We start from the raw sequence: 25,408 nt of genomic DNA on the forward strand, positions 1-25,408 counted from the left end.
CAAAGCTCCAAGATACAGAGAAAAGATGAAGTTGCATTTTTTAGCTCCATTGTCACCCAGGTATGGACTTTGGGTAGAGGAGGAGGACGACTGATGCTAGAGCTGGCCTGTGGGAAGACAGAGCATTCAGAAGCCTTCCTTTGAGGGCATGAGCTACTTGTGTTTCTCACCTATATGTGCACAGTTTGCTGTCCTAAAGGATTGTGCCTGGAAGACTGAGCTCTGTGCATTGTTACCTGGGAGAACAGCGGTGTGTGCTATCTCTGGCCATCTGCCATTTCTCCAGCAGGCTCAGGAACTGTTCTGATCTAGAGATATTTCTACTCGTCTTCCTGCATCCCCTTACAGAGCAAAATTACTGATCTTTGTTCGAACAAATCTCTGAAATCTTCAGGGGAAAGAAGGAGTAACATTACTGAGGAAAGGCATGTTCCTCCACCATCCTGGAGAGAATGAACAAATGATGTTTTTGCTAGCAAGATTCCTTTCAGGCTTTGCTCTTATGTGAAAGATCACTGTACTTAAAGACAATTGGCAGAAGGAGGCCATTACGGGTATTTGGCAAGCTAGGTCTCTCACAACCTAACTCTTTCACAACAAAGACTGTCTTGTTTTGAGGTGATACTTTCCCTTTTGGAGCAATATGGATCTTATCAGCCTCCACACAATCTATTCTTGGTGGCTTTCCTCTGGGCTACAAATTCTTGTCTAGTTTTACTCGCCCATGGCTAGGTTTTAGATTATATTTATGCACCTGGGAGACAGACAGGCATCTACTGGCCTTCCAGAAATAACCAGATATACAATTCTTACTGATTTGTTATCTTCACCTGTAGGCACTGCTACGCTGTTCACAAACTAGTCCCCTCTACTTTAGTCTTGCAGTGTGAAACTGCACTGTGTGCTGTGCCCACTGCCCTGGGCACTCACGAATGATCTGTGGAAAGGTCCTTCTTTAGGATGACACCAGCTGCAGGGGATTCAGGAATCACTGTAGTAAATCATACATGTATTATCATCTAGTTGACTTTCTAAGAATCACTGGCAAATTCATCTGTTCCATCTTGGTGAGCAAGAGATGACAGACTTTGCACTGCAGTAGGCAGGCCTGGGGGGCATGGGTAGGACTGCATGCTGTAAACCTACAGAGAACCAGGAAACGTCTGATCCAGATGTTTTGGAGATCTTAGTTCAAGACTTTCCACCTTCTTATAGTCTTTTTTTACCTGGGCAAATGTCTCTCTGCTTCCTGTGGTGCCAACAACAGTCTTTCTGAGCCACGGAATCATAGAATTAACCAGGTTGGAAAAGGCCTTTAAGACTATCAAGTCCAAGCACTGCCAAGGCCACCACTAAACCGACATGACTCTGCCAGAGCAAGCACAGTTGTCAGCTCTTTCTAGAGGTGAATGAAAATGGTCCGTGACACACGCAGAGGATTTTAGAGGTGACAGGTGGAGAACACCCATTTTACTTTTCCTCAGTCAGCCTTGGTAGCGCAATGCTTAGAAAACACTCGTGTGCACGCCCAGGGTGCAGTGAGCAGCACTCCCACCTGAGATCAGCGGGTGTGAAATGTCTCCACTTCCAGCTGCTCCCACACTGCAAACTAATGCCACTGATGCCAATGGTTCCTGCAGGATGATGCCTCCACTGCTGGGGTGGAGCCAGTGACTGTTTCAGGACAGGGCTCTCATTCTGTTCCTCTCTCTGCCTCGGTGACAAACTGCCAGCACTCAGCTCTGTAGCACACAGGCACAACCTCAGAGTTCCCAGGCTGCTTGGAAGGGAAGGAGCAGAGTTCAGAACAGGGGTCACAGACACCCTACAAAACTGGCCCAAGAAGCCTCACATCATTTGTCAAACCTATTGGAGAGCAGCTATTTCTGACCTCCAGAAGCAGAGTTTAGGGTGTCTTTCCTCTTTGAATTAGTATTTCCTGAAATGCTGATTCACTGCAGGAAGAAGCAAGCAGTACAGGGAGAACGGGAGGAGAATTCATAACAGCTGGGTTAGAAAAGAGAGATAAAGCTTGAATTAATTTAAAGGCATAATCCTGATTTGCCCTGAAAACTTCCATGTGAGGGGTTATAATTGCAAGACTGAATCATCTGTTAGCAAGTTTGTCTTCTCAAGTACAAAGTTGATTAAATTACTGCAAGTAACACAATAATGTACGTCTGAGAGAAATTTATGCTCCACGAAATAAAAATTTTATTCTCCAGGTTATCCTGCTAAAAAGTAGCAAAGTAGGTACTGAAAGGTTCTACTCATTTTGGCTGTAAACGTTTCATTTTGACAGCAAGGCAAGGTACATGACCAGATTGCTCTCTCCTCTCTTTTCTCTGTGACATTGAAATTCCACAAATGGCATCTTGCATCAGTGTTACATCATATTAAGTATAATGCAATATTATGAGTCATTGTTATAAATCATGGGCACAGGCTGCATTAGAAAGCTTTTGCAATTCAAGAGCACATCAAGGTGGATTCTTATTCAGTGCTTCTCTTTGGAGCATACATAGGTGCACTAACTTTGTGCCTTCATCCTCTGAATCAGGAGCATTTCAGTTTTCCCTTTCAGCTCTCAGGCTTGCAGAAGTGCAGTACGTGCCTAACAGAGTTGCTACAAATATCAAGCAAACTTTGAGAAACCAGAAGGTGTTTCTGAAGTGGATCATACAATGATCATAATACCTGAAGTGTTCACTGTATTATCCTTTAGGCAAAACTGTAATGATGTTGAAGTGAATCACTGCACTTGGAAAGCATGGCATTCAGGAGTTCTCCCAAGCGATCCTGTGAAGCCTCCACTTACATGACACTCTCCCCTTTACCTCCTAGTACCTCTGACCTCAGAAGGAGATTGCTGCCATATAACTTTCCTGAACTTCTTCCAGCTCTTGCATAGCATTAAATCATCACACAACTGCAAGAATGTAGTTGTGTGATGTCTCTCTGGAGGAGATAGCTATTCCTACTTCAGTCAAGATACCTTTTACCTTAACTAGCCTATTAGCCTGAAGAAAAGAAGCCGCAAAGAGCACAAGCTCTTGCAGACAAAGCACTTGAAAGCTTGTAAGCATCTAGTGCATTGTTAGAAAAGAGACAAGACTGATAAAAGAGGCAGCCAAACAATTGGACATCTGTAATTTTTCTGAATATAGGCCTGACATTCTGGAGATTTAATAGTTCTGCCTGAACTAGGTCTGAAAGCACGTGAAAACATGGCACTATTCCTGCTTGCACCTATGGCTTGGTTCAGCTGCCTGCAGTGGAGGGGGATTGCAGCCCCGCTGGGGTGGGCCTGCCCGAGGAAGACTGCGGCTATCCAGAGAACCCCAGCACCCCAGGGGCTCCTGGAAGGAGCTCTGTTTCCAGATGACCCGGGATGCACACTGCCTAGCTAGCAGAGTACAGTCAGTGTGCCAGGAGGACGCGGGGCCCATGGTGGAGCCAAGAGATTCCTTCCTGCATGTATGTACCACCTGTAATCTGGTGCTAGGCAATGTCTGCACACAGCACAACTGGCTGATAGTAACTGAATCCATGTACTTCTGTATTCATCTGCCTCTCAGCTCCATCAGAAAGAATGTCTCTAATGGCACAGGCACACCAGGATAAAGCTCGCCTGTATGGAGCTGCTGGAAATTACCATCGACTCCGGAGAGTCTAGAGACCAGCTCCGAGCAGAGCACCGGCTGAGGCTGCCTTTATACTCCTGGCACCAGCCATCTAGTGATATTACAGTGTCAGCAGCAGAGCCACGTGTTTCTTGGAGTACCCTTACAATTGTACTTCACATTTCCCAACAGGTTTTTCTTTTCCTTTTTGATTTCTGTCGTTGGCATGGGCATAGAAGTGTTCCTGATTTTTGTGTTCAGAAGCTTCTAGTCCTTAGTTTTAGAGATGCTCCTTAAACACAAAGCCGATAAATTATTTTCCTCTTTACTGATAGAGTCTAACTACTTGTGAACTGATTGAGACTGGTTTGAAGTTGGGAAGGATTTTTCCACTTGTAGTTACAATTCCTGTGAGGGGTCCTGGAGAGAGAGAAGCATACCTAGGACTAGTAGTGACGTCCTCTTGACCAAGAGCTTGTTAATTTGCATCCAGGTCCCCTCACTACTCCCTCACTTGGACCTCCATTGTCAACAGATGTGTTGAGTGTGTAAGAGTGACAAGCACAATGTGCCACTCCTCCGCACAGACTGACCAAGCCCTTGCTTGGGCTTCTTGCCTGGCTGGTAAGGGACCAGGAAAAGTGCTCCTATGCTTCCATGCCTGGAAGAACATGGGGAGCTTGGTTTGCTGGCAGGCAGGTGCCCCTTACTCACAGTGGCAGTAGCAATTCTGACAGACTTCAACAGTAGCTGTTTAGACCCCTGACAGATGAGGTTGGTGAGATCAGATTGATAGAATCACGGACCAGTTTGTGTTGGAAGGGACCTTAAAGCTCATCCAGTTCCAACCCCTGCCACAGGCAGGGACACCTTCCACTAGAGCAGGTTGCTCCAAGCCCCTGTGTCCAACCTGGCCTTGAACACTGCCAGGGATGGGGCAGCCACAGCTTCTCTGGGCACCCTGTGCCAGCGCCTCAGCACCCTCACAGGGAAGAACTTCTGCCCAAGAGCTCATCTCAGCCTCCCCTCTGGCAGGATAAAGCCGTTCCCCCTTGTCCTGTATGCCTATATATGCCTATGTAGAATGTCCTGGTAGCTGGCTTGCTTAATCAAAATGTATGATATTTTGCCTAGATTAAACTGGGCAGTTGGAGAAGGTTTACAGGAAGGTTTAGACATGTGGCTTGTGCCTGACTGTGATGGAATAATGGAATGTATAAAAAAATGCTTCTGACAATTCTCACTGACATGGCTTTAAGGTACAGCAATGACAAGGAGTGTCCACCCACCAAACTGGATCCACTTATAGCATGTCACCTGAGGGAAACCAAATCCTGTCCCACCCTACAGTTCCTGTGCTTCGTGGCCCTCCTGTCCAGAGTACTTCCCTTCTCCCCAGGCCTCCAGCCTCCAGGCCCGGCACCACAGCTGTAGTTCGATGCATTTAGAAAAGGAGCATTAGCTGTAACAAAGTCTTTCCTGGCAACCTCATCACCACACGTTTGCTGAGGGGCAGCAGGATTCCCAGAAAATCCAAGCACTGAATTTGGAGGAAGTCCAATTCACTGAATGGGAGAAGTTCCACTGAGGCTGGTGGGACCACAGGATACAGCTGAGTGCTTCCAAAAATCCCATCCCTACGGAGAGTTTGCAGTCCGTAAAAAGACTTTGCTGGGCAGTTTCCTAGGTGTGAAAAAAATATACATCCAGTATTTTGTTTGTATTTGGAAGGATCAAAGTACTATTTTATGTCTTTCCTAGTTTTTTTAGATAGGTCTTGAAACAAGTCCCAACTTGACAGACAAGCTCTGCATCTTCTCAACAGCCCAGAGTAAAGATAAGGGGAACATTAATGTTAGTCTAAATAATGAGAGTGAATTGGACTGCACAGGAACTGTAATCCATGTGAATGGATTTTCATTCCACTTGTCCTCCACCTTCAGCTAATCAGAAATTGTGATACATGGTCCCACTTGTATTTTGGCTTTCAACTTCCTCCTATATCTTATGTGGTTGAAAACTGAATTCCTGATTTACACTGAAGATTAGGGAGTGATAAATGCTATCACTTACCTGCAGTTGCAATTTTAGAGGATTCTGGCATTATGAGCAAAACACGCATTTCATGTATATGAGTACCAGAGCTGACAATCTGTCATGCAGCTGACTGAGGGCCAGGGCCTCTTAATAAGTAACAAAGATCTCAGATTCCAAATGTAATACATTCACCTTTTATAACTCAAATGATCAGATCTTACTCCAATGATGAATTTGCTCCACAAAGCCACTGGCTGGGTCATGCGATTTTGGACGTTTACTAATTTAATTCTTTCTGTTTGGACACTTAGCAGCACCTTCCCACAGGGCACACACTTGCCATCCAGCACTCAGAGGGTAACATAATCTAGGTGAAAACAGTCGCTGTATAGATTATTCATTTCTACCAGTGGTTTCGGCACTGCTGGATGTGACCCTTTGGTGGAGTCTTCAGTGTCTCTCATGCTGCGGAACAAAAGCCCTCAATTCTAAACAAATATAATCGATTTGGCAGAAATGCAGCTATCACAGAGCATAATCACTTCAAAGCAAATACATGCTATGTATGGGTATTGTAAAAGTTATGCTGAAAATGTAATACAAGTTTTAAGAAGGAAAACATAGCCCCTATTATCCCTAACTCTGACCCATGAGCATGGCTGTTTTGCCTTGTATTATTTATAGTAACTTGTGCTTTTTGATGTTTTACTGAGAAATTAAATCAGAATTCAAAATTTTTGAGCTTCATACCTAAATCTAGGCCTAACTTGTCGCAAAACTTTCAGAAATAGCTGATGAACACAGTTCCGCTTCTCCTGTATTCCCTAGATGACGTTTGTTACACATTTAGGTTTCCAAACCTAAGACTGATTTCCCTGCATAAGTCTAGACACTTCCATCTCCGTATTTTAGCAATTTTAGCAAAGCTCAACAGAAGACAGGTACTGGACAAATTAGAAGGAAACTAATGGCCAGGCTATTCACTGAGAACGTTTTTAATAGACAAACAGGCAGTGTTTATACTGCACATAAAGTTTACACTGACTTATGCTGGAGATCTTGCACGGTGCAGTCTCATTCATTCCATCTCTGACAAAGTGTACCCATGCTTCACATAACTCTAGGTTTGAGTGCTTGAATCTCTGCTATCATGCTGTGTCAATGGGGATAGAAACTGGAATCTTCTCCAGTTACACCCCAAACCCCTACAGTCTCAGCTGGAAGTATCTCCAGGAATGTTTCCAAGAGCCTTGCAATGATGAGTCAGTAACATGAACTCAGTTACCATGGCTATGAAGAGGCATTTGGAACAATCCATGATAGAAGTTTTGGTAAAGGTGAAAGTTAAACCAAGGTTTGGTTCAAATGCTTTACTAGACACTTGGTGGCAGAGAACTCTGAAGCCATGAAACCCTGAACACTCACCAAAAGCAATAATTGCTGGCATTTGCTGTACAAATGGAATAGACTTTTGCTTTAATGGAAAGAATTTCCAGGTATTTTGCAGTAAACAATTAAAAAATCAATTACATGAAGAACAACCTTTTAGTCCAAGGACACAAACAAGGCTTGTTTTGGTACTGGAAGGATGTAGAATGGATCTATTAAAGGATAGGGATTTCAGGTAATTGCAGAGAGGATGCTTGGCTCTGCATGCCCAGTTAGTGCCAAAAGGCACTTCTATTAATCTGCATTAGAACTGGTTATGCAAATGACCCTGAGCTTTCTGATACTTAAATATGAGCTGCACCTAATGGGCTCCATATGGTCTCTAGGACAAACAGAAGGGTTGGTATTCACAAACTAAATCAGATCTAAGCCGACATCTATTGCTAGTGATCTAGCAATGGGTTATCTTGGTAGCATCAGCTGGTGGCCTACCCTAAGGAAACTAGCCTTGCCTTAAGCATACCACATCTTATACTAAATATAAGACCACACACAATTATGAGTACAACCATGTTCTCTTACAGGGCTATTCCCACATGAGATTTTAATTGAGTCACAGCACATACTGTTATCTTTGAGTATATAAATCCTGCAGTCATAAAACAATTTACTACTGAGATGGCACAATAGTGTGTAGATAAAGAAGTTCAGTAAGGAGTCAAGAATATGTGCTGAAAAACTTGAATTAAGACCCTGGTTAAAACAGAAAAGGTCCAGGAAATGTAACCAATGAAACAGTGGAGATGCAAAATCATGTCGTACAGGTGATGGCAAGCTCCATGTGAATTGCCTGGGATCTACCACCAGCAGCATTCACACTGCCACCAGCAGCATTTATAGGAGCTATATGCACCCTGTGGTCTTTTATTTCACAGACGTTTCTTTAAAATGTCTAGCCTTTGCCATACTTGGTTGAAATGACTTAAAAAGGTGCAGCCATTACCAATGGGACCTGAGAAGATAGGAAGGCAGAAAGGAGCCAGACACCAAGTGATTAGCCTTTGTTTTCTAAGAAAATCCACCTGACAAGTCTGTCTTGCTATAGTTTGAGCAAATTGAGACTAAAAGGTGTAATCAAAGTCTTAAAATATTATCCAGAAAATTATAGCTTTAAATAACTATGCTAAGGAATACCTTAACATTAAGACTTTTTGGAATTCTATATCACAGAATTATAGTTTATATTAATGTTACCCTTAAAGAGAGATTTATAAAATTAATATCTGATTAATACATTAAATGAGTGCTACAGACATGCATGGTTTCTCTTATTGGTGGGTTTATGTACTGGTGAAACTGGTGCTTAGAAGCTATTGCTACAGGCATCCTATGGCCTTCTGAACTAAAGACCTAGAGCAAGAGCAATTGGTTAACCCTTTGTTAAAAACATCTATCTTGATATCAAGACTCGTTTATAGACTTGTAGAATCCCAGACTGGTTTGGATTGGAAGGGGCCATAAGGCTCATCTGGTTCCAGCCTCTTGCCATGGGCAGGGACACCTTCCACTAGAGCAGGTTGCTCCAAGCCCCGTCCAACCTGGGCTTGAACACTGCTATGGCTTATAAAGAGGAACTATTCATGGTATTACTTGATGTTGCTACTCAACTCATCTCTAAGAAGTAAACAGATCTACTAACAAAAAGCAGCAGCAATGTCTGGTCTGGAGGGTGAGCTGGCAGAGGGAAGTCACATGCATCAATGCAGTAAACCTCAAGAGTGAATATCTGTTAATAGGTATTTGCTCACCTGTAAGACAAAGGCTTCAACTATTGCTTACAATACCTCTTAAACTGAAAAGGAGAAAATCTAATAAGCCAGGTAAAAGCAAGACAAAAAGCCGAAGAGGTTTGCTTAGGCTGCATTAGCATTAAGTATAAATATAGGAAATTCCACTTTCTTCTGTATAGGAGAAAATTTTCATTGACAACAGGCCGAAGATCCTTGTTAAAATTCTTGGCCTGGATACGGGCATGCTGATCTTGGCAGCTGCTAGGCTACAGAGATAGGCTTTGCTGGTAGGATCTTATCTCTGATAAGTGGAAGCTATTTGAAAACATGGAAGTGTAGATCTATTGTCCCAGCTGCAACTGGAGAGGGAAAACTCTTATGTATAAAACTCTTAATTTGCAAGTCATCTCTGTGAAATAATTATTCTCACGTGAATATTACAATTAACACCAAAATCATGTTACTTTATGATACCGTGAATATTTTGAATTGTAAACACCAAGTGTGTGGAAATGTGTTCACAAAACACAATGCGTTATTGTGATCGAGTTGCTGCCTTATGATAACTAAAGCAATTGCATGCTGATTAGCTGGAGAAGTAATAGGAAATTTCTCTTAAAGTCACAATAATAGCTATCACTGTTCTGAGCAGCTGCTGCTTGATGTGCCAGCATGGTGATATCCCACCCAGGGTACAACCATCCTTGGCAACGGGTTTGAAGCCTCTGCCACAGTCTAGGTTGTGTTATCTCTGCAAAATAGTGTGGCTGAAGGGAATGGGAATGAGTTTGATGGTGCTCTTCCTTGCTGAGGAATCGGTAGATAGCAGAGTGGGCAATGGGTATGCCTCCAGTGTCACTTACCAACTATGAGCAGCATGTTAGGTGTTAGGATTGAATCTTTAAAGTGTCTCTCTGTGAATCAACCATGAAGATATCCCATGATTCTTTCTAGACCAAAGGAGTTAGTGAAGAAGTTAAGCTAAGAAATACTGAGTTTTTATAAAGGCAATACTGAAAAATTAATATAGAAATACTCTGAAGTCACCTGAAGAACTTGATAGAAAGGAAAAACATCCTTTGATTACTAAAACTGCTGGCTTGGAGAACTGAAACGTGTATACGTTTGTCAGCATGAGAAATACGCCTTGCATAGTAGTATGTGCTGAATACCTAAGGGTTAACTCTCATAGTCTGTTATGCAACTAAATGAACCTATAACTAACTGTGTGTGGCTATTGGTTAAAACTGTTTGGAAGCAATTTGAAGTGATATTATTTTGCAACTAGTACTCTTGCCAGTACCTGACTTTATTAGTTTAGCACAAAGAGGTGTTTTCTGATTAGTTGTCTGGAACAAGTAAGACTGTTCTTTTGGTTTCTATCACTCTTTGGAAACTTTACTCTTGTCAAATTAAGCATTTGTCAAAATGCTGTACCTGGTTGCTCCCAATTTTTTACTGTACAATGCCAGCACCACTTCATTTGAGTGCTTCACTACTAGTGGGGAGAGTTACATGGAAGATGAAGTTTAGTGGGAATGACTCATTACATACCATTCCTCTCTCTGTGTACATTAGCTGTGATGAGGATTAATTCCAGTTGTGTCATTTCCTGCTTCCCCTATGTCTTTTTTTTATGTGAAGAGTGACTCAGGTTCCATGGTATAGCCCAAAGTGATGGGCAGCAGTGACATCCTTGCCTGAATAAGCCCCAAGTTTTTTTTGTGATGCCAAAATGAGGAGTGTAAATAAGTTTAGTTCATCTTATCTGGGAGTAATTCCAATTTCTTCAGAAACAGCATGCTAAAATATGAACTATAGGCACCATTACTTTCTTTCTTTTAAAAACCCCAAACACTCCATCCTACATTTTAAGGACAGCTTGATGCATCAACATTTAGAAGCCCAGAGTATGGATGAAGATCACTGTCCCAAGATCAAAACTAAAAACAGATACACTGGAGATAGGATTCTAGAAGAATTATATTGACTTCAAAGAGGTCAAGGTTGGCAGACATCACTCAGTTAAGATGTCATTGACTTCATTACTCTGATCCATACATTGACTGCAGGACTGAGCTCCTAGACTGAAGTAGGGACTAGGGAAAATGGCATTTTTAACAATGGACATTTGTCATCTTTTTAATATATGGCAAAATACTGCTCAGATCACTATTTTAGAGAGGCCTGTTTTAGAAGTATCAGTATTTTGGAGTAATTTCTAATTAGTGACCAGAATGTCAGAAGGTAGATATGATCAAAGAAGAAATGTTATGTTGATAACAAGTCCAAATCCAGAAAAATTGCTGTCTCATTTCCTTGGTAAACTGTCCTAGTAGCAGTGAACACCATGTTGTTTCTTGAGTTGCAAAACGCCTTGATCATAATCTTTTATTCACTTCTGGCATGAGCATGATACCCAGTATCTTTTTGGAGAGGAAAATACGTACTGTAGAAAACTTATGTAGTGATAGGAAGGTAAACTAGATAAAATAACCACTGACTCTACCTGTAATTGTGTAACACCATCCCCTTTTTCAGTCTTCGTTGTACAAAATGCCCAGGTAGGCCAGACAGTAAGACTATTCAGTATTTCACAAGCTAAAATCCATCATATCTACTGTGTCAGCTTTGCTTGGACATCAGCAAATAACAATTCTAGATAATTTTTCCCTTAATCTCACAATCCCATTTCAGTGAGGGGCTGGGAAATCACACCTTCACTTCAAAAACAGAGAATAGAAAATAACATGTTGAATGTCTTTAAGACAATTCAGCTACATTCCAGTAATAGGGAAAGCACATTAAAAGAAACCAGATATTTTTTTTGCACTATTTTTTCCAAGTTCCTTTTTATGATTGATCTTTAAACTTCCTCCATGATGACACTTCCTTGGCATCGCACTGACCCAGTCTAATCTAGGTGATAATGTGTCTCCCAAGAGTTATTTTTTAAAAACAAGTACTTTATCACACACATTGACACTTGTGTTCTCAAATTATTTCCATTTTTTTCTGTTAAAATATTTGCCTTGCTTTGAAATGGAAAAGTCCACAAAACCAAACTGTGGGTCAGCCCAGTGCTGCAGACAGAGCTACCAAGAAGCCACCAGCACAGTAACCCCTCAATAAACTGTCAAGCCAACTGTCAACTGCTGGGCTTTTGTCATTAGCAACTCAGAAAACATAAAGTCCCACACCAGGAACCCTCCATCTCACAGCCTCTTTGCCAGAAGACAGTAGGAACGTGCTACTTGGAGCCTATTTCCTGATAGAAAACTTACCTAAGCATTAGTTTGGTAATCTGTAGTTGAGAAGAATTTTTATAACTGGACTTCCTGCCAACAGGAGGAAGGGTGGGAAGTGGGTTTTGTATTTGATATTACACAGAGCACTTTGTCACTCAGCACATCCCTTAAGAGTCTGCAAAACTCAACCTGAAGCTTACAATTCCACCTCCTGAATTCATGGTTTCATGAATTTTATTTTGATGACCAGTGACAGAGAGACAAGGGTGCAGGTATTTTGTCTCTGGGGTAAGAAACCTGGAATGTGTTCATGAGGGACGTAAAGAGTCAAGGAATCCCACAGACTAGCTTGCAACTGTTATCAGACATGATGGAAAAGGGAGAGGGAGAAGAGAATACCTGGCATGAGACCTACTCCGAGGAGGGATTGCCTGACGCGGCAATCCCGTGTGAATTTCTGTGTGTATCATTCCTCGCGAATCCATATCAGATTTTGCTGAGCTATCAGCATCAGGTGTTGCCACATCATGCCCACTATCTCTGCAAGCACTATCTTGATGAAGATAAATAAAAACTTAAGAACCTTATTTGACTTTCACGGCCATGATTAGATTTGCAGAGCTGTCAGAGAAAAATACTGAGGAATGAGCAAGCCAGATACGGACTCTGAGCCACACACATGGAATCCACTCTCATAGTTACTTTTCCAAAACTGAGAGGGTTTTGGCAGAGGTTCATCCTAGGAGCAGCTATGGTGGGATATAAGGTGTTCTCCTAGGAGGACCCCTGGAAGTGACAGAAAGCTTAAGTATTAGGACACTTTGTTTTATTTCACATAGCAGTTCCTACAGCTTGAAAAAAGGCAAGGCCATGCCTTATGGTTTAATTTGAGAAGAGCATTATTAGGTTGTCTGAGAATCTGCTGTCTCTTTTTACAAACATGTATGTCCTTTTTATGCTAACTGTAACTATTCTTCAAAAATTACAGTGAGGAAAGTGTCCTGTGACATTTATTTTCTACTACTCTTTTGGTGGTTTTGGTCCCAGAAGTGGTGATAAATTGATTTAGTGCATTGCAAGTCAGGAAGGTTATCAGGAGCATAAGAAAAATATGCAGGAGAAAACATTTTTTTGCTGCATTCCTCTTAGCTTTTACTGGCCTTGCTCTCAGTGCTCATTTGCTATTCTGCACAGCGCTAGTCATTGAATGGAGGGTACCAGATCTCCTGTCCTCTAATTCAAACAAGACAAAGTGAAAGAGAAGCACACCTCACTCAGTTTGCATGTGCTGAGAACAGTGCACGAGTACTGTGACCATACAGAAAGACTAACCTAACTTGTATTTTTAACTTGTTTAATGTTTTGTGGAAATATAAGCTACATTTACAAAATAATTTCTGCGTATGGTCAACTGCTTCATGAAGCTGAAGTAAAGGTCGACCACTATTCCACAGCAGAAAGTATAAAAATAATCATCAAACTCTATAAAATGCAGATAAGAAATGTAAGGAGGCAACTGCTTTGTGGTGGCATAGAGAAAAGTCAGAAATAGTACAAAAAAAGGTTAAACTTACGAGAGCACAAAATTTCTGAAGTCTTAATCTTTAAGGATCTCATGCATTAGAATCTGGAAAAAGTGCTTCTGCTCTTTAAAGCAGCATTTCCATTCCTGAGGGTAGATGGTGGTATTGAGAAATACCACCCACCTGTGAGGCTTTCAGCATTCAGTCATTTAGCATTCTCTTGGCCGTGTTCATTATTCGTCCTCAGAGCAGCATGTTGCCTGATTTCCTTTAAAGCCCTATTCTGAGGGAAGTGCAGGGGTGATGTGATGGATGTCGGTCACATGCTGCGGTGATTTCCCAGTCATTTTGTATTTGAAATCAAAAGTCTCTTGTAATGAGAAAAATGGCTAAACCTGCCAGGGGCAGTTGTGTCTCTGGGATAGTCACAGCTCAGTCTATCACATTTGTTTGATACTGACTTCAGGTATTGTTATCTTGCACAGACCTATTAATTCAAAACATGAGAAAAAAGAAAAAAGATCTTTGGCTGTGCTTAATAAGGTGTTCATAATACTTTCAAATGAAAGGTGAAAGACTGGAATGAGGCACTCTTAATATAGGACACAACTGGTGCCAAACTCATCCCCAGTTAGTTTACCATAGGATATCAATGCAAAATATGTTGTGTTTCTACAGAACATGTTACAACAGCTCTATTAATATAGTTAGTGAATTGATATCCACTGATGGGAAATAATATTTTTCATTTAAATATACCTTTGCTAACTTTCAAGTTGACTTGAAATTGAGTACTTTTTCATATGTTGTTTCTGACACTTGTTAAAGCTTTCAGAGGGTTTCTCTTCAGCAGCAGTGTCTCTTCTTTTACGCTCTCTCACGTTCATTGTTGTTTTGCAATCGTTTTGTTTTGCAAAAAGCACCAAGCATTATTTCCTCAAGTTTTAGAGCTCTGGCATTAAGACAGTTCTGCAAGTTACTTAAACAGCCGCATCCTTTTAGTTCTCAAGTAAGTTAATTTGTTCAAAGACTAACTATGACATGGCTTTACTGTATGCATTTTTACTGTATTAGCTTAAAACAGTATTTTTCCTCAAACGAATCCTTCAAAAGCAGAAACCCACATCTCTAATATAATTCCTGAAGTTTGGGGAGCTTTATCTTACAGCTACAATGGCCTCTGAAAATAATATAAATCCTAAGTCGACATCTGCCACAAGTTGAAAGGGTAAGATTTACACCCGTCCATTGGCCTCCTCAGCCCACAGAAATGGTGTGACAGCTCCCCAAGCCCTGCCGTGTTCTTCTCCAGGGTGAGAAACCACCCTTGTTTTGCCAGTAGTGGTGTTTGCTTTCACCTGTAGTAAAGGTATGTGTGCAGGCACTCAGAGGAAACAGGTATTTCCTGACCCAGATGATCTGATGTCATACAAAATTAGGAAAGATTATGGCCTTGGTGGAATAGGAATCAGTGTCTGTTGTCTCACTAATTACATCTGCTTCAGTTGTAGACTAGAGTCTGAGTTACTTCTGATGTAGCAGTAAAGGGTCCCTGGCCTCAGGCACTATGAGCAGTGTACTGACTGAAGCAGGATTTAGTTTCCATGCAAATCCTGTTGGTGAAGGAGAACGTGCTGGACGTGTGATGGTAACTGTATTTCAGACTGTCAGTCCTTTGGGACAGCTTTGGCACCAAGTGCTTTAGAGTTCTGGTGACCAAACTCAGGTCTGTCCCTGGTACCTGACCCATATGAGTGGGCATGTGGGGTCTCAGACTGCCTGGGCAGATGCTTTTGGAAAACCAGGCTGGTACACACCACTGACTGACAGAGACACTGAGCTCAGAACACCCACTGCACAAGGGTGACCCGTGTTTCTGAACACACCAGCCACATAACAACTTCATTTGCCATGAACTGGACACCCACAGCACCCATCCCACCATTCAAAGGGCACTCTTCTGATGTGGCTGCAGGGCAGCACTTGAGACCAAATACCACTCCAGTGCCAAGTCACACCAGCCAGCACTTTCTGCTGGTTTCACTGGGAACCAGGACCATTATTAGCTCAGCTATGAGGCTCCCTGGCCACTGCAGGGCCACAGCACAGGTGTCAGCCCATGCAGCTCCTAGGCTGCAGGGTTCTCCAGATATACACTTGCCACCCCCATATGATACACCCTCCACATTCTCTGCAAAACCAAAGGTGAAGAATAAACATGTTAAGTTGCTAATGGCAGTGCCCAAAGGTACTATATCTGAAGATAAAATCAATAGAGAGAGCCAGCGCAAGTTCTCCTCACACAAACTATTTCCCAGAGGCTAATGGCAAGGGGGGAGAGGGAGAGAAAAGCAAGTACTGACAGTTTACTGTAGGAGCTCAAAGAAAAGGTGGACAAAGTGAAAAGAACTCTGGCTCTTTGTTCACATTTAATCCAGTTCAGAGCATTCACTGGTGCATACAGATTTACTTTCCATGGCTGACAGAGCTGGGTATGGTCATTTGGTAAGAAACAGAGGATCTAGGATTTAAATTCTGTGCCCTACAGGCTCTTACATTTTAGGAAAAGCCAGTCTAAACTTACATAAAGTTTTAATCTAATGTAAAAAATGAGAGTTGCTGGTTAATACCTTCAAAGAGACAAATCCTGATCTTGACAGGTGAAGAACACTTTCTGGTTTTAACACAGACTGAGTTTTTAAGGGGTAGAGCATTTCTCTTTGGTTCATGGAAACCAAGGGAAAGACTGAGGCCTCCCTACCCAAAGAATCCCCTAGTTTATCTTCTTCCTTCTCTTTTCAACTCTCATCTTCAATTTATAAATGCACTGATTTATAAGAGGCTACTAGAATGGTAACAAAATACTACTGTCCACATATTTTTATGAAAAACAAATAGTCCGAGTACCTCATGACTACTGTGACCTCGTGTCACAGTACAACAAAAAATTACCTGATCACCACTTCAGGCTTTTGCTGAAGATAGTTCAAGTTAGATGTAGCCTATTTTTCCTAAGACCTGTACTGTCAATTCATCTCTGGCTGAATTTGCAAAACCCCACATTGAAAGACAGCATCAGTAAGGAGTTTATATAGACAAGAACAGAACCTACAAAAGGGTTTGTGAGGCAAAGGTAGGAGGCTGGGTTAGAAAAGGCAGAATGAAAAGGGAAAGTTCTGTTGCAGGGTAGAGTTGACCCAAATTAGGCAGATTTTAGCACAGTGTATTGAAGATGCACCCCAAACAGTGTGTAGAGAGGCTTGCCCAATAAACCTTAGAAAGTGCCGCCTACAAACCAAACCAGCACCTACAAACCAAACCAATAAATGTGGCATGGTGTTAAAGGACAACATCCTTTCTCATACTTCTGCCCCCTCCAAGAATTTTTGGTCATGTAAGAAGGACCCCTGGCACTTGGGTTCAGCTCGTATTGCTCAAATGTCTCGTTTCCACATAAACCCACAGCTTTTTGTCCTAACTGCCTGTGCCCAGCCTTAGCCGAGCCCGGAAAACAGCAGCTGATCCTTGGTTGGCATCGTGTCACCCCGAGAAGGAGACCAACATGTGACACGAGGCTGCCCAGGTGCTGAACTGCTCCAGTCGCTTGCTCAGCTCTTTCCAGTGGAACTACTGATTCTCTCAGAGGTTGCTGGCTGTAATGGGCTGTTAATGAAACAGACCTAAAGGCAACTGTAGGCTATTTAAGTACACTGCAGGAAAAAAGCTCTACCTGGGCAGATGACACATGATGTATTCTGTATTAATGTTTCAAGTCAATTTGGTGGATCCTGATGGCAGGAGAGGGAGAAATATTTTGTTGCAAGTTTGAACATCGTACCAGGATATATGGCCAGCCCCTGAACAAGAGCAGGGATTGAATTAGGGCTGAGAAATGCATCCCTGGCTAGTTTCAAATTAAAAAAAGAGAGCTTTTAAAAACGTACAAATGAGGCTAAAAGAATTTATGTGATTTTTCCGGTTTCTGTGCTATAAGTCCTTTTCCCTCTCCTCATCTATCTTCTTAGTGCACTACCTCATAAATGAGTGAGCAATAAAAGAAGTATGCAGTGGCTGAGAAACTCAAGATAACAAGATAATGCAAATGTAAGCCAAAGCTTGAGCAGAACTGCAAGTTAAGATGTAGATCTGAGTATAAAAGTTTCTTACATCTGAGTTTTAGGGCAGTCATTAGATAGTTTGCATCAAAAACTAATCTAAAAACAGTAGCACAAAATGTGACCCAGTATGTACTAATATCACATCTGTCAAAATCTTGGACCTATACTTTCTAGGGATTTTAATCCTGCCTTCAGACCACATGTGCTGACTCTTCACTTGCAGACTAAAAATAAAAATATTTTAATGCCTTTGAAATCCCTGTCTTCATTGAAGAGGGGCAGAGGAAGAACAATGAATAAGGCAGCAGCTACAAACTCTCCTAAGGTTAAGGCAATAGCAATTACTGTGCCTAAATGACACGGGATCAGCCTCAAGACCAAAAGGTATGAGAATAATAAGCTACTAAATGCAGTCTTTAAATTACTCATTCTAAGGCTGCCAAGAGCAGAACAGAGTTATGTTCACCAGGGTTAGCGCACCACTTAAGATCTCCAGTTGTGCTCCTTCTCCTTGCCAGCCCTGGTTTATGCTGAGGTTTTAGCCTTTGAGTCCCAGGACACATGTCCAGCCTTCGAGCTGGGCTTGGCTCCTTCAGTGCAGGCTGGAGCAGCAGCCAGTGCCAGTGTCTGCATGGTAAGTTTTCCAAGTGTCCAAAACTGAAGAGGGGTTACAATAAAGGATTAATTCAAGTAGTTGTGTCTCTGACCTCCCTTCAGCATTGTAGGCTGCCCAGGTCAGTTGTGTGGATAAGCTGGGCTTTCTCAGGGGAAAACAGGTATGGCCACTCCCTGAACCCAGATAATCCCCCTGGCTGCACTTCCACTGCTGGGATCTGCCAGGTTAGGCAGAATTTAATCATTAAAATCATTATGGTCTCTTTCAAGCAAAGACCAGTAGGAAATTAACTGCTGGAATTAGGCATGTTTTCTAGCATTGACCCAATGTAGCTGCTCAGTGAGATCAGTTGCAAGGCTCAGGATGGACAGGAGGGACTGAGCTGGTCTCCAGTTTCATTTGGCAAAGAGTGGGTTGATGAACAAATAGCAGGAGGGAGAAGATAAAAGGATAAAGTGTCAAGGATGCAAAGGTGGAAGGGAAGATAAAGCTTGTTATCTTCAAAAGGAATGCAGTGACAACTCAGGCATAAGCATGAGACACCCCTACAAAGAAGAGAACATGAGACAGGATGGAGCAAGCCACAGGGTTGAGGTGTTTGAGATGCTTTTACAGTATGAAGGAGGTAGGGGTTTTTTAACAAGAATTGATGACAACACATGAAACCTATTCCTCATCTTTACTTTTACCCTTTAGGCTCTAAGAGAGACCTACTTTTCTTAAAAGTAGCTGGGTCATTTTGTATTCTCTGTTATCCCTGCGAGAGGAGGCAAAATCCTTCAAACCCTCCAGAAAGTGCAAAGAACATGACTATGGTATATTAAAATAATATGTAGATTTCCAAACTGGAGCATTAACTTGCAACATTTAGAAGAGATGATGCCTACATGAATAAATGATCATCTGCTCTGCACTGCTAACTGATGTGAGACCAACAGAAGGATAAGCCTTGATAGAGTTTATCTGCTTGTTCCTATCTTACACCAGCTGATGTCATGTCCAGGTGCAAAACCTGAAATGCAGTTTATATTTTAACCTCTTTTTGCGAGGATCAAGTTCTAGTACCTATTGTTGGACTTTCAAAGCATCCTGCATGTGGCATTTAAGGGAATAGTGTGATTTTCTGCCTGTTCCTAATTTCACTTCCTTATGTCAAGAGCTGTAACAGCAGATGAGTCTGAAGCACCGTACATTTCTACTGGAAATGAAAGTAACGAAAAACTGTGGTTAAGGAGGGTCCCATTTTACCTTTGCTCTGTGGGCTGTGAAATTAGGAAAAGTTTTCTTCCCTGTTTAACAAGAAGTGCAAATGGGGAATGAGCTTTGCAGGCAGAACTCTGATGAGCATTTCCTACCTCTGACAACAGTGTCAGCAGGCAAGCAAAAGCCCCAGCTCTGGTGGGAATGTGGCCTGTGTCTAGTGATGATTCATGCTGGAGAGCAAAACCATCTGTGACTGTCATCCAATATGCATCAAATAAGCCTGTTGAAAAGACTCTCACTTGTATTAATACATCATTCTTTGTTCTTCCAAATACAGATTCTGGAAGAAAACATGAAGTTAGAGTGCAAGTGCCATGGGGTCTCAGGATCTTGTACCACTAAAACATGCTGGACAACTCTGCCTAAATTCCGGGAGCTGGGCTACATCCTGAAGGACAAATACAACGAAGCTGTTCAAGTCGAACCAGTGAGGGCAAGTCGTAACAAGCGTCCCACCTTCCTCAAAATAAAGAAGCCACTTTCCTATCGCAAACCCATGGATACAGATTTAGTGTACATAGAAAAATCTCCCAATTACTGTGAAGAAGACCCTGTCACTGGCAGTGTGGGGACACAGGGCAGGATGTGCAACAAAACAGCCCAGCAGTCCAACGGCTGCGATCTCATGTGCTGTGGTCGAGGTTACAATACACACCAGTACTCAAGAGTGTGGCAGTGCAACTGCAAATTTCATTGGTGCTGCTATGTTAAATGCAACACGTGCAGTGAGAGGACAGAGGTATATACCTGTAAGTGAGCACTTGGCTGGGCAGGCTGGCATGTCCCCGGCCAGGAATACATTTGCACATGCACTCAATGTACCTACACAAGACTGTAGGAAAGACCTGCTCTCCCAGAAGAAATGCTGATGAATGGAGCCCTCTCTTTTCTTCTCATGTTTCACTGCTTCTGTGGATACACATTCCAGACTCTTATGAAAGTCAGCCAGGAAACAAAAACAAAGAACCCCCACTCTGAGCCATCTGACACACCAAACAGAGAGAAAAAATCATCTCAGTTAATGTACACCTCTAAAGCCAGAAGCATTGACTGCCTTGTGAAGAGACACCGCTCAGAGGAAAACCTCTGAGCATGGCAACTAACTCCTGGTTTGGAAAAAAAATGGGGAAAAACTCCAGCGTACAAGGAGCAGGGAGAGGCAAGTCCTCAAAAAGGGCTTTGCACAGGATGGGATGGACAGTGTCTTGTCGTGAACTGCCCATGCGAGTGTGCGGCTGACACAGATTTAGGCTTCTACACTCATGAAAAGCTTCTGCTGCTTTTGCCCATCTTTCCACTTCATACCATTTGCTACAGCGAGTAGAACTGTTGAAGGTTTCTGTAGACACTGCTTTATCTGCCTTTCTCGTGTGTGTGTGTGCGCGCTGCAGATTTTAGCACAGGGAGTTGGGACACTTCAGCATAATAATAGCAATATTTAACAATTTATTCAGATAAAACTAATATTAATTTATTTAATTAAAAAGAACTCTACCAACATTTTTGGATCTATTCTGCAATTAAAGTAGATAGCTGGCTTTCTTTGTGGAACGATTTTGTAGAAACGGCAAGGAAAAACTGGAGCTGTATATATTATTCTTAACTAGGATATTTCTATTAGTTGGACTTGCAGGATGTGTTCTACAGTACTAGATGTTTAAGTATAAAAGCTGGTATCTTTATATATATGTATATACACAAACACTTACTGTTGTTTTGGGGTTTTTGTTTGTCTGTTTGTTTATTTTCTACTGTTTGCTGCTAGTTGTCTGGAACAAAAGTCAAGTGGTAGGGGTTACAAATCTTTACCAGTTTTGGGGTGGTTTTCCTTCGACTAAGGAAAGAAATGTTACTAAAATCCTGTTTGGAATATGTCTAAAAGAAAAAAAAAAAAAGAAAATCCAGACAAACTTCCATCTTTTGGAAAAATCAACCATAGGATAAGAGAGTATATTTTGTAAGAGACTATTTTTATATAAATATTTTATTTATACTACGTCTGCTTGTTCAACCTGTACTTTTTCTCAAAACAGGCATACAATTTGTAATTCTTAGGCTATTTAACAGAGGAAGGGTCATTAGTTTGTGGACACAGCAGCAGCAAGCTGGATACATTCAGCTGCAGTTGGTGGATGTGTCACAAAGCAGAATGACCTTTCTCTCTGGATGTGTGTACAAACTGGCTCTTTTCCTGCAGCTCCATTTGCAGAATATGCAAAACAAGAACAGGGTCTGTAGCATCAATTCTGTCACATGGCTTGAATTCCTCATTGGTATAAACTGATGCTCATTTATCCCATTCAAGAAAAGCAAAATCTGAATTAGCTTCCCACATGCGTCAGTCATTAAACTGTGGCGTTATGACTAGCAAAAGTGCTGTGTGAGCTGCCAGTTAAACCTCTATATTGTGTTACTGTCAAATTTGATTTTAATCAGTGGAAGACTGTAGACTATGACTGTAAAAACTAGCATGACACACACCGTCTGATTCTCATAGATAGGATACAAAGCTTACTTTTTGTCCAACTCTTTTTGGCATTTACATTATTCTCCCCCCCGTGAAGGCCAGTGCTCGGGAATCCAGAAAAACATCTAGACAAATTTAAAGACTACTCACTTGTTTGTTTGTCATAGCCCAGCTAAGCCATTTTGTGTTCCCTTTATGGTATGTCCTTTTTATCACTGTCATTTCTCCAGACATTTGAGTGGTAAATATCATTCTGTTCCTCCTGCTTGACTCATTTGTGACTGGCAAAAAACTAATCTAATTTTAATGTTGTTTTTCATTGGGTAAGAAATTGATGAAATCGCAGGTTCTGTCTGGTACAGACCAGATTTTTCCCTACTTCTAGACTACAGGATATCACACTTTTAATGAGGCTAAGAGAGGCATCAGTAAAGGAGACAAACCTCCATGCAACACGCAGTGCAGTTCCCTGACTCCTTGTGAGAACAGCAAGTCTCACAAGGAGGACATGGTACAGATTTATCTTGTGTCCACTGATCTTTCTGAGGCAAAACTCCCACCTAAGTCTGCAAAACCAGAGGAAGTTTCCTTTGAAAGCAAACAAAAGTATCACAAAAGATGTTTTAAAGTTCCACTGTAAGGATCTAACCTTTTAGAACTTGTCTGAATGGGGCATGGTGTTTCCTTGTTTTAACTTACTTCTTGTATACATCATTTGTGTAAGAACACAAGCCCATGCAGTACCTGAGCCTGCAATGATAATTAAGATTAAATAGACTTTCTTTGCAGAGCTGCCACTTAAAAGAGAATTTTTATGCAATTCAGACACCAGCAGAGCATATAAAAATAAAATTATGAACATAGTTTACTTTCAAACTTATGACTTGTCAATATAAAGCAATGTAAAAGCAATTCGGGACATAATTGGGTCACTGCTTTTAGTTCTAAATTCCATGCATCACGAACTGATAAGACATAAAATGCAAGTACATACAGTATGGATATTAATTACAACAATATGTTATAGTTCAATAACTCAGATCTGATGTTTAATATTGGAATCTCCCCTCCTCTCCCCAGTTTTTATTGGCTTTTTACTTAGTGAATACCATATCATAGTCAAAAGTGTGTTTTCTTTACTGGTTAGAGTTTTCTTACAACTTATTACTTTTGCAGTATGTTTTTACCCTTGAAGAAGAATCTGTGAAAGTCCCGCTGCCTCTCCATTTCAGTAAACAGTGATGTGCAATGTACACCTAGCAGATTAATAACTGAAGGACAAATAACTTCAAACAGTTTTACTCACAGTAATAAAGAACTGGATGACAATGAAATGAATTTGATCCACATTTCCCTTGTATTTTACAACATTGCTTATGATCAGTGTATTAATTAGTGAAAATACCAATTTGATAACTGCATTAACAGTTTGGGAACTATGAATTAAAGAGCAAGGAAAATGCTGCATTCAACTAGAAAGTACTCGGAAATTTGGTTGTGTCATCTTAGACAGGAGAAACCTGCCCCATCAGAATCTGCCATGAGTCTGGAGTTAACTGGCCATTGGCTAAATGGGCTTGAATGGCACGAAGAATAAACAGGAGAAGGAGAAAGATTTACAATTTGGTAGATATTCCCCCTCAACAACAGTTCGTTCTTTGTCCTCAGGGATAGAAGAGCTCTGTTTTCTCTTGGTGAAGAACCACACAATGGGAGTGAAATGCACACAACTGCAGAACAATACAGCTCTCAAAAGAAAACATCTTTTCATCTCCACTAACCAAGGGAAGCGCTGGATTGCTGTTCACATTAATAACCCAGCTGAGGCTTTTGAAGAAAACATACATACAAGAGGAGTAAGAGGAGTAAGAAGTGTAAGAGAACAGGCATAACTGCAAGTTGGGAAGCTATTATTCACGCAATCTCACTTCCTCACTTGACAAAAGAACCCGGATTCATGTAAATAACGCAGTTCTGCCTTGGGATTCCTAAGCACGTTGTAAAGATTTTACCTCTCAGCCTTTTTAAAAGGACAACTAACCTGAATACAATTAGCTTGAATACTAGAAGTACCTACATAAAACATGAATCAGTCAATGATTAAGTTTTCTTTGCCATGTATGCACAAACCTAATGGAGGTATGTCTTTCAACAGTGATAATTAAACTGAAAACAAATTTAAAACGTGCTCTCAAGTGGCTCATTTGGTAAAGTTATTGTAAGAGTGCATAGTTACTTTAGAAAGGAAAATAATGGACATGAACCATATTACACAAAGCTCTTAATGACTTATCTGTGGATTATAGAACTGGTTTTAACTGACCACACTTAAAGTTCAATGTGGTGAATACAGAAACATCACTGACTACAGCCAGGGTGCACATGCTCAAATTAATTCCTCACAACATTTTTACATTTATCATTATAATAGGTATCAGAAATATGTACTGCGAATGTCCAAAATGAGTGTATTAACTAATAGAGCCCTCTGCCCCAACTCCTTACCCCAAGAAGTCAACTGAACAAGGAGCTCTCCAACTCTGTTGTTGGTAGGACTATCCTGCAGCCTCAGTGATTGACATGCTAGACAGAGCTGGCCAAATCTGGCGGATGCTGTTGCCGTCAGCCAACAGAGGTACAGTCTGAGTCAGGCTTGAATATCCCAAAACTGCTCAAAACTGAACCAAGTACAGGAACTGTATCACAGCAGAACTTCAGATGATGAAGCTCACCTAGATTCCAAAACATTCTCCCTTAACTGATGCTTATTTTGGGTAGTTGTCACCATGGCAAGTGACCTGATTTGCTAACCCAGTTCATGTTCTTCTGGTTGAAATCATACCAGTAACTCCTCAATATGTGAGCACTTTAATCTTGAACAAAAATAGAGGGAACCCTTCCTCTGGATTAATAATAAATGATTAAGTCAAAATGATGAAAAGATGCACTTGGATCTAAAGGACTCCAGGTGTCTGAAGAAGGATACCAGAACTTTGTGATTCTCCTATCCAGAGGTAATTTTGTAAAGCCGAAAGGCTTCTTTTGATGCTTTGAAGTTTTGTGACATTACTGATTTTTCCGTTTTGTTACATATTCACAGATTCATCTATAGCACATATCATGTAGTTTGCATTTGGAGGTCAGAAACAAGTCCTGGAGAAACCTCACTTCTAAGAGTAGCACAATATATTTACTACTTGTGCTCTCAGGTTTATGTAATTCCTTGTCTTGATCTTGTACTTTTGTTAGCAAAGTCACTGTGTCACACTTTTTTAGGAAAGATGCCTTTGTAAAGAGGCTTCATATCTCTGTGAGAAGATGAGATTATATTTAC

The 25,408-nt window shown here is 41.4% G+C and overlaps 1 protein-coding gene across 1 annotated transcript in view; it reads left to right on the forward strand.

Moving 5' to 3' along the window:
* WNT7A (wingless-type MMTV integration site family, member 7A) overlaps window positions 1-20,487 on the forward strand; it is a 34,055-nt gene extending 13,568 nt beyond the window's left edge. Inside the window, exon 3 of the mRNA XM_010010199.1 lies at window positions 19,885-20,487. Within this exon, the coding sequence (XP_010008501.1) occupies window positions 19,885-20,364 (480 nt within the window). The 3' untranslated portion in view covers window positions 20,365-20,487. The remainder of the gene's footprint in view (window positions 1-19,884) is intronic.
* The last annotated feature ends 4,921 nt before the right edge of the window (window positions 20,488-25,408 follow it).

The sequence above is a fragment of the Nestor notabilis genome, unplaced genomic scaffold (assembly GCF_000696875.1).
Source record: "Nestor notabilis isolate BGI_N333 unplaced genomic scaffold, ASM69687v1 scaffold36672, whole genome shotgun sequence".
Lineage (NCBI taxonomy): Eukaryota > Metazoa > Chordata > Aves > Psittaciformes > Psittacidae > Nestor > Nestor notabilis.